Source organism: Hesperophylax consimilis, chromosome 1 (assembly GCF_061612785.1).
Source record: "Hesperophylax consimilis isolate HC1 chromosome 1, BYU_Hcon_1.0, whole genome shotgun sequence".
NCBI lineage: Eukaryota > Metazoa > Arthropoda > Insecta > Trichoptera > Limnephilidae > Hesperophylax > Hesperophylax consimilis.
This window is the reverse complement of record NC_142836.1, coordinates 47,925,792-47,940,676: the sequence shown is the minus strand read 5'-3', so window position 1 is coordinate 47,940,676 and position 14,885 is coordinate 47,925,792. Positions and strand designations below refer to the sequence as shown.

Below are 14,885 nucleotides of genomic sequence, written 5' to 3'. Positions count from 1 at the left end.
TATGCTAGTGTTTCATTCAACAATTACTGCTTTTTACATTTTTTTCACCTGAGAACAACCAACTTTATTTTTATATGAAAAAGGCATTGTAAGTGCTAAATCTCCCACTAGATGGCGTTGATACAAATTGTATACATTTCTTACCTTTTTTACCTAGTATTTCACCTAAAAAATGTATACAATTTGTATCAACGCCATCTAGTGAGAGATTTAGCACTTACAATGCCTTTCTCATATAAAAATAAAGTTGGTTGTTCTCAGGTGAAAAAAATGTAAAAAGCAGTAATTGTTGAATGAAACACTAGCATATATTGAATATTTTCTCGGGTAAGAAATAAGCCCCCATAGCTCAGTGGTCAGAGCTTTCGACCGGAAATCGAATGGACACGGGTTCGAGTCCCGTTGGCGTCATGTATTTTTTATCAGGAGATTTTTTCAATGTGGATGAGTGTTTCAGGCGAACAATTATTGCTTATAAAAATAATTGTTATCCTTTGTGCTATGCATAAATAAAAATCTTGTCTTTAAAACATTAATTTATCAAAAAAATGATAAAAATATATTACTTTAAACAAAATTAATACATAACTTTGTAAACACCACTATTATATCAAAAAGAATTTCTTGATTCGGTTAGGTTTATTTTGTTTTTATAAATGTAAAATTTGTATATACAAATGTGATAGTTTATAAAAGTTTTTGTTATGTATTAGTATAACTAATTAATCACCGCTCGTTGTCTAACTTAGAATATATATTACAATATACTATAATATGTCTGAACTTGTTTGTCTATTTTCAAATTGTAAATTTTCATTATACGTTGATCCTGACGAAGAAACATGTTCATCCGTTTTGATTAGTAAGTTGTGTTTACAAAGTTATTTATTTTATTTAAATTTAGATGACGCCATAAAGGGATTTTGCAATTATTGAAGTTAAACAGGTTTCTCTAAACTTTGTAAGATAATTAGCGATATTTATATATTGAACATAAATTTCATTATTGTTCAGTATATTACTCATAAAGTAGTCGATTTATTGTCTATCCATCAAATCGTACGGCTTGATTGGGCATTTGGAGGATTTAGTGATGTAACTACGCACTGATTACTGCCTACTTAGCCGGATTACCGGGGCCATATGTATTATGACGAGATCATTTCAAATAGTGAAGCCTTGACAAGTTTTAATGGAGCAGTTATAGACGCTCACCGAATACATACTTTTATAGATCATGTGTTAAATATATCTAATCTAAACAACTTTTACCAAACACAATATGTTAAATATACCTAAGCTAACTAACTTTAACCAGACATAAATCAATAAAGTGGTAAATGTACCTAATCTAAATAACTTTTAACAAATATAATGTGTTAAATATACCTAATCTAACTAACTTTTAACAAACATAATGTGTTAAATATACCTGATCTAAAAAACTTTTACCAAACACAATAATATGTTAAATATACCTAAGCTAACTAACTTTAACCATACATAAATCAATAAATTGGTAAATATACCTAATCTAACTAACTTTTTCTAAACATAATATGTTAAATATACCTAATATAATTAATTTTTACTATAAATACATCTACCTAATAAAGCTGTTAGGTACGTCTCTTATATATCAGGTAGTCGCCACTATTATATGGGGTTAAATAAGAAAGAAGAAAAAAACTATCGCTGTTGAATAGAACTTATAAAGTAGGGAAAAGTAATGAAACAATATAAGTTCTCGAATTGAATACAAAATTGTGCAAAATGAATTAATTATAAGGAAATCGGAAAGTTTTCAATATCCATTTGATTCATAAAATTGAAAAGAAAACTTCGGAATGGAAAAGTCGTAGGGCGATAGTAACCGTCTTGATTGCGTAACGTTATTCAACATTTTCTTGTCCTTGTTTACACCAATTCTAAGCCGTCAAATAAAAAGGACACCAAAGCTGACGACTTCAAAGGATTAGAAAAATAATAAGGATTATACCATTAGTCCAGGGCTGTTTATCATCCGGAACACAACGGAAAGGTTTCGGAAGCTTTCTTTTAGCGAGCGAACTGAGATTTTCGGCCTTGAAATAAAATTGAATGTTTTTGAAACGCTAGCGAGGATTTTCACAAATCAAGTTAATTCTTACATCAAAAATGGGAGATGTCTGTTGACGAAGATTTTGAAAGGCTTATATTGTGCTCGTCAACTTTCTAAAACTTCCTGCTTTTTTTAAACGAAGCGTTATTGTGTTATTCTAGAATTCTTTTATTTTCACTAGTTTATGTTAAATTGTCTTTTTTACTAAGATTTATGTTAAAATAATATTTTGGAATTTGCAGTAAGTGTGGTATGACATATCAAATGAAAATATACACATACTATGTTTATAACCACGTTTTTTAAATTTATTTAATATTATTTAACCGACCGATTTCGCTTAGTACAAGCATCTTCAGGGTATAGAATCAAACTGTTCAAAGTTTAGTATTTGTTTTTTTTCATCCAATAATAATAATAATGTTCGTTTATTTCAGTTGAACAAAGCGGTGAGTGCTATACCCTGCCAAAATCATACATTAAATAAATTACATAATATGAAATTTAACATCAAATATAATGGTAAACATTTATAGTACTTGTACTACGGTGGCTTGAGAAAAATTCTCCATTTAAGTGGGGCGCGCCCTGCCACTGGGCGACGGCCTGGACAAGAGTGTTTTCCGATATCCGGTAGCGCTAACTCGTCTCAACTACTCCGTGGCGCATCAAAGTACCTTTGTATTTTGTTAATCTACGTTTGAGCTCCGAGTCGATAGAAGCACAATAAGCAAATGATACAATAAAAAATATCAATGTTAAAATTAAATACACGTCTTAGAGTTTTTTCATCGAGTAAGTGAAGTATATTTTGAAAATAATAATAATAGGTTAATTTATATAGCGCCGTTTTTGTAAAATCACCCCGGGGCGCTGAACATGAAAATATAGCATAAAGTAATCTTGTGGAAGACGGGCGTAAACGAACAGAAACATAAATAAATTAAATTAAAATTTCATTTTAACATATTGGTAAGCAGTGAATTTAAGAACATAATTTTAATCTAACCAATATAATAATTATTAATAACTTAGAAGCCATAAATATTTCAAGTAACTTTTATAAAACCTTGAACCCCAAATAATAATAAAACATTGTAATGAGGCACTTAAATTGTCACTATAAATAAATTCTAGCCCAATTGCCGTAAATATTTAATATTACGCGGCTATAAGGAACAACTTCCCGTACCATAGAGAGAGTATCTTATGCTGCGTATACATTTGCGAGCTGAAGCTTCGTTCCTTTCCCATAATTCGAGGCTCGGTTCGCGTTTCGGCTCGAAAATGTATTCGCTCTTTAAGAAACCAGCGAACCGGATTTTTTTAAAGCAGCGTTTACTATGTACGTTATTGCTATTTATTTTATTTTAATTTAATTTTGGATATTTACAGGTTGATAACATATTACTCGTACTTAAATTATCCTGTCGACTGTGGATGGGACATGGGACACCGGTGTCAACCATATAAAAAACAAATCGAAAATACTAGTTTCGTTTGTGTCTGTCATGTGTAACTCGTCTTCAATGTACTCAAATGTTTTTTTAATACGTCATTTTCAAATTTGGAACTGCGTTTGCGAAGAATTAAGACAAGCGATTATGTAGCTACCTATGAACAAAAATTTTAACAGTACATCATTTTAAAGTGTCATATCCAAAAATGGAACCTACACCTCAAGAATTAAGACCATCCCATGAATTTTCACTGGTATGCACTAGTGTATATAATAATTATTACTTTTCAATCCAATAATAAATGTTCACATCATGCACACATAATGTATTATGATATGAAATATTCAATACAGTGTGCTGATAACTTGTATAGTTAGACGACAACAAACATATTCAATACAGTGTGCTGATAATTTGTATAGCTAGCCCACAACAAACATATTCAATACAGTGTGCTGATAATTTGTATAGCTAGCCCACAACAAACATAATCAATACAGTGTACTGATAATTTGTATAGCTAGCCGACAACAAACATATTCAATACAATGTACTGATAATTTGTATAGCTAGCAGACAACAAAAAGCAAAACTAATTTTTTATATTGTTTTTAATTCGTAGAAATAGAATTATTTCTTTTTAAATTTAGAGTAAATTTAATTTAATAATTAGTATTTTAGTTTATACATGTATTTGAATTTCACTTTGTTTTCGTAAATAATGAATGCAAATCTTGTCTCGGGCAGTGTATTATTTCCACTTCAACATCCGATCCAGCTGAAACTCGGCACATTGCCTCGTTGTCAATGACAAAACATTCTTGGTGGTAATCACTTACACACACGCGGACATATACGAATTTCTCTGAAATTGATTGGCATTACAGCAGTTAATATACGAAATAAATGTAGGTCGTACCCAAACAGGATTTGGCTCAGTTGTTAGCTCAGTTTACTCCAGTTCCCGGGGAGGAAGGTTCTTTTTTTATATTAACTCCACACAGCAGGCCCTGAAGAAAATAATTTCCCTCAGGGCCTAAGTCATCTTTGGGGATGCTGTGTGGAGGGTCCTTTTGTGGAGAGGAAGGAGTGAACATGGGTCTTGAAGAGTCCCATGTTGTAGGAGGGAGGAAACACAGAGGCCGGCAGCTCGTTCCACAGCCGCGCTGTTGAACTTAAGAACGAATGGTGGAAGCGACCCGTTCTCACGTGACAAATGTCAACCGTGTACAAATGTTGGGCGCGCGTTTGGCGTGTATCCCGACTACGCACCGGTGCCGAAGGGATCATTGACGCTAGTTCCTCAGAGCATCTTCCATTGTAATACCGATAGAACAAGGACAGCATACCTACCTGACGCCTGTGCTCTAAAGATTTCAGTCCGTTCGTTAAGATTGGGGAATCTATCAAACGGACCGCCCGTTTCTGCACAGAGTCAAGGGTTTTTTCAGGTATTTTGGGGCTCCGGACCAGAGATGGCTGCCAAATTCGACAGTAGGGCGCACTTGCGATTTGTACAGGGTCAGCAGTTGTGTACTATTAAAGTATCTGCGGGCCCTGTACAGTACGCCCAGCTTCTGAGAGGCCAACTTTACTCTGGCCTCGATGGAGCCCCCGTACCTGAGCTGGTCACTTATAGTTACACCAAGCATATCAATGGAAGGCCTGTTCGGAAGATTGCTTCCGTTGAAGGAGACTAGATTGTCATTTGGATCCCTTTTAGACTGATCAATCTGTTCAATCCTCAGTCAAAACAAATTTAAAAAAAATGTTTTTAAATTTACCAATTAATAAAAATATTAAACTACTAAAAAAAACTTGTTTTTAAGGTATTTTTTTATTTTTTAATTATTTTTTTGGTGTTTAATTCGTAGAACTCCATTTAGTTTTTTTGAATAAATTTAAAATAAATCATATTTAATAATTATTATAACATTATCAAATTTGAGTTATTTTAAATTTATTTAAAAAAAATTGTTTTTAAGGGTTTGATTTTTTTATTATTGTGAATGTCTTCAAAATAATTACCAAACTGTGGTTACGCCATATTGATACGAATTTTAAACTATAGCCTATATATATACCCCTATAGCTTATTTTTATTTGTATGATGTGTGATAAAGAGATTTGTTTGGCGGTCCAACATTTCTGCTTACCCCTGCGGAGAATCGACATTGGTTAATTAGAAAGTTACTCTCTTCTTTTCGATGAAAATTTTTGTCGTGGGTTTTTTTGTTTAAATTTATTTTAAACCGCACAAGAGTCCCTACTGCCCCGAACCATCTAGAACCATTGATACTATGGAGTCCCCGATTGTGGTATGGAAGGTAACGGGGAGGGGAAGGTGATGGGGGATATGAAGGTGGGAAAGTACCTGGCTATGGGTCACTAAACACGGCCCATTTTAAGTAACGTTTCAATTCTGAATGGAGGTCTTACACCAGGCGATACTGAGAGTATCTTCTTGTCTCTTCTTCTTCTTCTCTTCTTGACATGTGCACCGATTCATTGTTACGCGGACGACAGTACAGTTCATGATGGCTTTTTATTTGACAAGCCCCCAAAGGACACACAAACTCCAACGGCTCGGAGGGCTTTGAAGCAGAGAATGGACGGTTATCTCGAGAGTATTTCCTCCTGGGGTAAAAATAATCTCGTCGAATTTAATGTTTCAAAGACCCAATCCTGTCTGATTACGTCTAAAAGGGATCTAAATGATAATCTAGTCTCCTTCAACGGAAGCAATCTTCCGAACAGGCCTTCCATTGATATGCTTGGTGTAACTATAAGTGACCAGCTCTGCTGTCCTTGCTGTCCTTGTTCTATCGGTATTACAATGGAAGATGCTCTGAGGAACTAGCGTCATTGATCCCTTCGGCACCGGTGCGTAGTCGGGATACACGCCAAACGCGCGCCCAACATTTGTACACGGTTGACATTTGTCACATGAGAACGGGTCACTTCTACGATTCGTTCTTAAGTTCAACAGCTCGGCTGTGGAACGAACTGCCGGCCTCTGTGTTTCCTCCCTCCTACAACATGGGACTCTTAAAGACCCATGTTCACTCCTTCTTCTCCACAAAAAGACCCTCCACACAGCATCCCCAAAGATGACATAGGCCCTAAGGGAAATTATTTTCTTCAGGGCCTCCTGTGTGGAGTTAATATAAAAAATAAAACAATATATTATTTTAAATGATAAAATTGTGTAATCACAAAAAATAATAAAATAACATTGACTTGCGCACGCCGAGAATTGAACCGGCGATCTACAGCTTGCTAGTCGAGTGCCTTACCCCTCGACCACGGAGGCCGTCAAGGGTATTTAGAAGTGTGCAAATTATTTATCAAACATGTTATCCATCGATCGATTTCAAATGACCAGCAATTAAGTGCTGGTATATAAATGTTGGTTATCAAATGAATAGTGTTTACACAGCTTAGTGATTAGAGCTAGTTATTAGGGTCTTTACAAAAGCAATTAACCAAATTAACATAATACTTAAGCCACCATAAATCATTTAAATAGCTCCACACAAAATAACGTTTGTTCAAATCAAATAAAAACCACATAATAACATTTTAACGAGCTCATAATCACAAAATTGTAATTATTCGACACCCTTAGTAGTGCTACGACCTACGCATTTGGATATTGCTTCTTTATGTTGGTTCATTTTTATGGGGCTGCCAGGTATGGGTTTCATGGTGTTGCTTATTTGATTTGACTCTTTACAAAACTATTCTACAAGTGTCGTAAGGAAGAATGAAAAATAGACATTTGATTTATGATTCTAACAGCCTAGAAATTTATTTTTGACGTATCGGGTGTTGAGTAGGGTGAAGTGAAATACCCTGACTTTGCGCTATGGAAACGGGATAAATATAATAAACGTTGTGGGTTTGCTTCTACATACACGGAAAAAAATTATTCTGTTAAAAAAGTGACAGCATGCCATTTCCCTGATAAAATATTAGTCATTCAGAATATATCGAGAAAACGTGTTATTTTCCAAATAAATATCATGACGGAATGTGACAATATTACTTTTTCCGCCTTCCTCATAAAACGTTCGCTTTTGACTGATACTTTGTTAGGAACTCTGTCAATTCATTCGTTATAGGCTCGCAATCCCGTTTTTAAGAGTAAAACGAATAATTTGACCAGAGTTTTAATAAATTAACAGTATTTCATATCAGTAAGTTTTCTACGTGTACTATAAAAACTAACAAAATCATCAGATTATTGCTTCATTTTTCGCTAAGAAAGGAAACAAAAACATTATTATTTTAAAATTCGAAGTAATTTAATTCCACTCATACTTAGACGAAATAAACTGTAATATTAAAACGTTAAAAAAAACTTTATTCCGCTTTAATAAGATTTTTTTATTGAGCCTTTCCTCCGTCTTGAGTTGACGTTTCGCATAGCCTTTCGGTTTCCATCATCAAAACAGATTAGGAGTGAATAGATATTTCTACTTATTTTAGACCATTCGTAATGTCTTATTTCAGTCTTACCCATGTAAATAAATGCTACTTTGGATTATAGCCTGAAGCAGTGAAGATAACCAAAACCAATCGAGCTCATCTAGTTACCGAGGAGATTGAGATGTACTAGGACCCGATCTCCATTAAGAGGGACTAACGGTGAACACTCAACACTTCCTGGTACTCGGCTTTGAAGGGTAGTTCTATAAAATGGACGTTGTAACTAAGATTAACCAGGATTTATTGCGTTGATGCATGTATTAGAGACCATTACCAAAGCCCAGTTTTGGCAGAAATAATGGCAGAGCCAATAGAAATAGGCAGGTCATGCTAAACTGGACATCAGGACAAGAAAAGCCATCGGAGATTGAGCCATGATTGAAAAATAGATGGAGGGATGAAACTGGCCTCAAACAGAAGAATTTGAAACGAAAGTAAAGGAGGCCTATTATAAGGTACTATAATCAATAATGGGTAGATTAAGACTGAATAAAAATAATCACACAACAACTATGGCTCAGTGTAACTGATGCAGTATTACCTACATATGCACCACAAATATGCCCTGATGATTGAAACTGCGAGAAATATCTAAACTTTGGCTCAAGAAGCTGGAAAAAAATACCAAATTGCTCACAACGCCACAACCCAAAATTCAAACAGCGAATAAATTGAACGTTTCAATTCAGCATTTATTATATCTCACTCTGTTATATACAAAGTTCAAAAGGGTAATTATCTTATAATTCATTAGATAAAATCATTTCCATGAATTAAGGTAATTTTAAGCAGGCTCAAATAAGGAGATTTAAGCAATCTGATAAAATCTGAAATGAAACGGATTAAAATATTTTTCTGTTATTCCTATTTACATGGAAATATTGTAAATATATTTTTTAATGTAATTTCTGTACGGATAGAGATAAAGGCACTTTTTATTTTGTTGAATCGTAAATGTTAAATGCGTCTGAGCTTTCGCTTCATTTTTATAATGAAGTGATCGCAAAAACATATATTATGACGTGTACCCGGCGTTGGTAGGGGGTTATCATTATAAGATGAACATACACAGCATTTTAGGCAGCACTACAATTTAATAAATTTAGTTCGTTGGTTTTTAATAATTGTTTATAGGTATCATACAAACATCCGAAATTAAAGGGATGTATTTAATGTGCTTCGAAACAGTTTTACGAATTTATTAAGTAATTTCCGGTGCTATTACTAAGCCTCCTTTCGCAATAAATTCCACTTACTTTCAATGAATGTGATTTTAATTATTATCAAACACCAAAGTGCCATGTTAGTAAAACAAGCAAAAGTGAAAAATTATGTGAGCCTTTATGATTTGTTTTGAAGTGGATAGTTCTTAGGGAGAAATTCAAATTCAAATCGAAAAATATTTATGCCTGAAAATGCTTGAATACGTTTTTTACGAATAAGTTGCATTATTTAGTTACTCAAATTAAAAGCAAGCATGCCTACTCTTCATCCCTTTAAATAAAATATTTTTATTCAAACATTTAAAAAAATCGAGCTTAAAGTTTTTTGGGTCATTCGTTGTTAGAGTAGTTTTATGTTGATAATACTTTTTAAAACTTATATTTTCAAAAATATTACAAAAAAATGGGTTTTGCTGATCTAATTTTCAACCGAAATATTAATTCAATTTTAACTTTGCACTTTCGTAAATATACATAACAATGATTTAAGTGTGAAAGGGATTTTCTTTTCCACTCGGGTTTGACTGTTTCGTGAATGAACGTCTTAAAAGCGTAATGTAAAATATACTTACGTATATGAAATTGGTGAATTGGGTGAAGATTTCGTGAATTCCAGATAATTTCGGTATACAGGGGTAGAGAAACTACACTCGGCGACGTTAGAGCGCGCACGACGGATTGCCTTATATTGATTTTCTGAGGGCGCGACTGGCCGATTTATCGTGGTGCGACGGCAGCGCCAAACTCGACGCGACGGTGGAAATTCAAAACTTTGTGTCGGTAAAGATGTAAGCTACTTTTAGTAGTCATATCAGTCGAGAGATGTCACTAGCTAACTTTTCAAACCAATAAAATAATAATTATTAGATATCATTTCTTACATCTTAGCTATTGCATTTTTGTACAAAATATATTCACCGTTAAACCTACGTGTATTTAATAAAACGGAATTACTACGATCATTTTATACTTTCGAAAAAGAATTTAAAATAGTGTTTTTATAATTTAAATTAAAGCAATTATTTTAAATAAGTTCATATATTAAAGTAAAAAAAAAAACTTTTTATAAACTTGCAAAACAAATAAAGTTCAACACAAAATAAATCTTTTTGACAGTATTAAAAAAATATTTTTGACGAGTAGACGTAAAAAGGACGGAGCACTCCCACCAATAAATAATAACAATATCCAAGGTGAGTGACCACTTTTCAGACAACCTAAGATTTTACCCGAACATCATTCTTTTCTCGCAAACATACCTGTGGATCGGTTTTTTACTCCGCCACATTAAAATGGGTCCGTCTCTTTCTAAAACGTCCGGCAAAATGTTGCGTCGTTTCAGGTATAATGTGGTCCGTTCCCCTTTTTACGAACGTAATGGAGTTAAAGACAAGCGAAATCGAAAGTTGTTGCGGGCGTGCGTTTAAATTTGTCAGTGGTTCAAATGGATTTTTAACTGAACCAATTAACAATTTATTTGAGATGTCGTGTATCGCCTTCATGTCGAATGTGGTATGGTAAAACCCACCAAGCCGAAAAATGAAAACTTCACGGGAGACGATTAAAATGTTTTTTTTCCAAATTTGTAATAATAATTAAAAAATCTTTTTACTTTAATGAAAGAGTTAATTTCTTTTTCAAAAAACGGTTGTGATTTATTACAATTCTATTTATTAATGTGAAATATTTGAAAGTAATTTTATCTACAGTTTTCTCAAAATAACCGAAAAAATTGTACACACAGAAATAGTTTCTAGTATTAATCAGAAAAAATATTTTACATTTATTATTCTATATTTAGGATAATTGGCTTGAGGGGATTTATAAAAACACAGTCGATGTAAAATTGGCTTGAAGGGTTTTTCCAAAACACAGTCGATGCAAAACTGGCTTGAAGGGTTTTACCAAAACGCAGTCGATGTAAAAGCCTTGTTATGGGGATAAAATGAACCAAATATAGACAAGACTTATTTATTTATTTTTGATATGTATAGTGATTTTATTAATTAATTTTAGGTTTGTTGTTTGTCATGATTTTTAAATAATGACGCGAAAACTATTAAAATTAGTACCCGGTTATGAAAATGAATTGAAAAAAATATAGTAATGGAAACATAGATGTAGTTAATAAGACTTTTAATTAATGGAAACATACTAAAGTTGATGTTTAAATTTTGGCCTATTCGAAAACTCATTTCATTGAAAAATTTCGTGACAATAAAAGCATTTTTTTCTGTTTTAGTTACAACATCATTCTAATAACAATTATAAATTAACAACTAATATTATTTATTTATTTAAACGCCATAAAAAGGCTTTTACAATAGAGTGATTACAGAACAAGTAATGTGAACACAAAAATATTGTTGCAAGTGATACAGTTGTTAATAGAAGTGCAGTTAAACAATACATAATTAAAAGAAATATCTACTAGTGTAGAAATAGTTGAATGAATACTAGGTTTGTATAAAACCTGACATAAATCGAGGTATGAGGTGTTTATGATAATGAATAGTAATTAATATAAAGTAAATTCTATTAAAGCCTAGAATGTCATAATAACAGAGAATATTTTATTTGAACAGAATATTAATATGTATAAAAAATTGACTTTTTCACATGTATAATCTAGCAAAATATTATAATAGAGTGATTATTAGTGAGTTTATTGTTGCCTTCAAAATTAATTCTACTTGGAATAGCTGTATCGCATTTTGGTTTTAGTAAAACAGGGCTGTCAACGATTTTATGATACTTTTGGATAAGAAATAATATATTGTTTTCTTTCCCGACTATGATGCTAATTCCTTACCAGTAGAACAAGTATGGCATTTCTACATGACGCCTGTAATCTAAAATGTAATCTTCCAAAGGGCCACCCATTTCTGCACAGCATTGAGTGAGGATTTTAAAATTATTTTGGGGCACCAGATCATAGGTGACTACTAATGCAAGTGACTTGCGATTGGTTCAGGGTCAGCAGTTGTTCACTACATATTACAGTTGTGTATTATTATGTATTTCATATATCGCTTATATATTGTATATATATAAGCGTGATTCGTTTATTTTTATTTTTTTTGATTGGCGTGTCATTGTAATAAGTTTATAAATTGTATATAAAAGTCACCCCTCTCTGAAAGGTGACATTGACCACTATTTTTTTGATCCCCCAACAAATTGTATATATCTATATCTCGATGGTTTGAACATGTGCAATAAAATCTTCATAAACATTGATCGATGATTGGAAGCTTGGTGATGACAGTATCTTATTTGTTATTAAATATGTAAATGGTTTTAAAAATAAGGTTTGTAAAAGCATTAAACAATTGAAATACCAGATACAAATATCCAAAATCTCCGGTCAGTGTTAATACGCACAAATTATTAATAAAAATACTTTTTATCAGTTTAATAGCAATAAAAACTATTGACTTTTTTCAGTCACCGGAAACGGAAAATAATGCATTTTAACAGCTATTTCGTTATTTTCGGATAATTTGATATCTTTCGTTCGCGCTATGTTTTGAAATAATAATATGAACGGAGGTTTTTTAAAGCAATCCTTTTTTTATAAACCCAACATAAAATGCATTGATTTCTCTTTCACGCGCCCTTTCCAAGTGTTTTCCAAAAAAAAAATATTTTTTTTCAAATTAACCGTATCCAGCGGTTCAGGATGTTTAACCCAATTGACTACTGTCTGGTTTTCAGAACAAGCCCTATCCACGTTGTTTCCACTTCAGGCTCTGGCTCGGGAGGCTTTGAATACGCTATTGCTATTGCCCCATGGGATTCAGTTTAATATGAGTGGCCGCCAGGTGCGCTAGTGTCTCAAGTGTCCCTCTTCAACCAACCGAACAACCTACCGCTGTCCGCTGTCTGACATCTGTGTGCGATATCAGCTCTGCACTTTGTCCTCCTGTCATGGCTGGCTAAATACCCCGCCAGTATAGTGATACGCCATAACGAACAACTATTCAGTGAACAAGTGAAAATATGTGGTTAAAAATGGTGCTGTTAAGGACAAGTTTGTTTCTAGTGACATTTGCCGCGCTGTGCAGATCCCAGGTAAGCTGCTAACAGCTACGTAATAGACGAACTTCACAATAGTGAAACGTCAAAATGCGCCAAACTTTGTTTTCAACTTTTTATTGTTGCCTTCGAACTTTGAATTGAATATTTTGCGAGCGTGTAAAATTCATTGCAAACGGGAAATATTTCGTGAATACTAAAATAGGTGTTTTTGTGTTTGATGGAATAATGTAACGATAAATAAGTTTGGGCTCTCTGCTGTAAGGTTTTTTTTAATTATTTATATTCAATGATTACGTGTTCGAACACCTGTGTCACGTTGAACTCATGTGGACGTTCTTTTGAAATGGTCTGTTATTTATTTTGATAAAACAGAAGTAAGGTCTCCGCTATCGAGGCGATTGAACATAAATACATAAAGTTTAAATTACATTTGTATTTAATCAACGTGTAAACTCAACTGTAAAATGTGTGGTTTTAGTATCTATGTATAAAGACTAAACCAAGACATTTAACCGAAAACCGAGTCCAAAAAAAATGTAAGAATATAATCGATTAATCATGAAGAATACAATTAATAACTGTAAATTTTAAAAAAAATCTCCATTGATGGGGGTTGTGAACCTTACGCCAATGTCCATGATGAACTACATACTCACTGTCCTGTTTTGAATGGACATCTGTGGATATCGATGTTCTGGAGACTTCCTTGACTGTCATCTGCTTCTCTTGTTCTCAATTTTATCACTTACCATAATTTTCTGTGGGTTCTAGTTTTCAGTTTGGTGAACTAATCCACCAATCCAACAATCCACCACACAAGTAATAATTATAGGCTTGTTTTGGATGACTAGCTCTTTCAGAGTCTTCAGATTAGCGTTCTTGGCTGTTCATGGTATTGCGAAACCTGTGCATCTTCTTTATTTTCTGTATCTTTCGTTTATCTACCGTTCTATTACTGTAATTGAGTGTTCGTGTTTTACACCGTACGGAAATATGTGGAAGAACATCACCATATTTGTCAATTTAATGATTAATAATAAAGTCAAGACGTAAATTATTCTAACCTTGTGTCTCTTTAAGAATGGCTCTTGCTTCCATAAGGAGGCGAACCCACGCTTCCAGTAGTATGGTACAAGACATAAATAAATGTTCGATAATAACGATAATGTATTCCAGAATGGATTCACTCTCGCGCCTAAAGAATCCAACAAAATCGAAAGTAGTAACGCATTATGTAAGAAGAAATATTAAATAATGATTATGCCGACCTCGACCTCCTCTGTAACTTTCTCGAGGAATGGAGATGCAGTGAGAAATGAGAAGTCAGAGATATGTAAGAGTGAATGTATTCAATGCGGAGTAATTTCCTCAGCACAACTATGAAAGTGTGATTTATTATAATGAGCTGAGAAAGGTCTTTAGTTATACATAATCTAAGGTATAATGGAATCCTGGAAAGTGACATTTATTTCTGAAAAACGATGCTTGTTATGTTTTTCGAATCTTTTGCAGGTAATTTACACACGTAGGTTAGCCGAATAAAAATCAATAGATTGTGCATCCGAATGC

The 14,885-nt window shown here is 33.3% G+C and overlaps 2 protein-coding genes across 2 annotated transcripts in view; one reads left to right on the top strand and one right to left on the bottom strand.

The window, feature by feature from the left end:
* Positions 1–13,207, bottom strand: part of Syn (synapsin) — a 301,930-nt gene extending 288,723 nt beyond the window's left edge. Inside the window, exons 1-2 of the mRNA XM_089634409.1 lie at positions 13,148–13,207; positions 9,848–9,971 (exon numbers count right to left, since the gene is read on the bottom strand). Coding sequence (XP_089490535.1) covers positions 9,848–9,971; positions 13,148–13,207 — 184 coding nt within the window. The remainder of the gene's footprint in view (positions 1–9,847; positions 9,972–13,147) is intronic.
* The window catches only part of LOC149427035 (uncharacterized), an 83,570-nt gene continuing 81,768 nt past the window's right edge, over positions 13,084–14,885 (top strand). Inside the window, exon 1 of the mRNA XM_089639661.1 lies at positions 13,084–13,349. Coding sequence (XP_089495787.1) covers positions 13,278–13,349 — 72 coding nt within the window. The 5' untranslated portion in view covers positions 13,084–13,277. The remainder of the gene's footprint in view (positions 13,350–14,885) is intronic.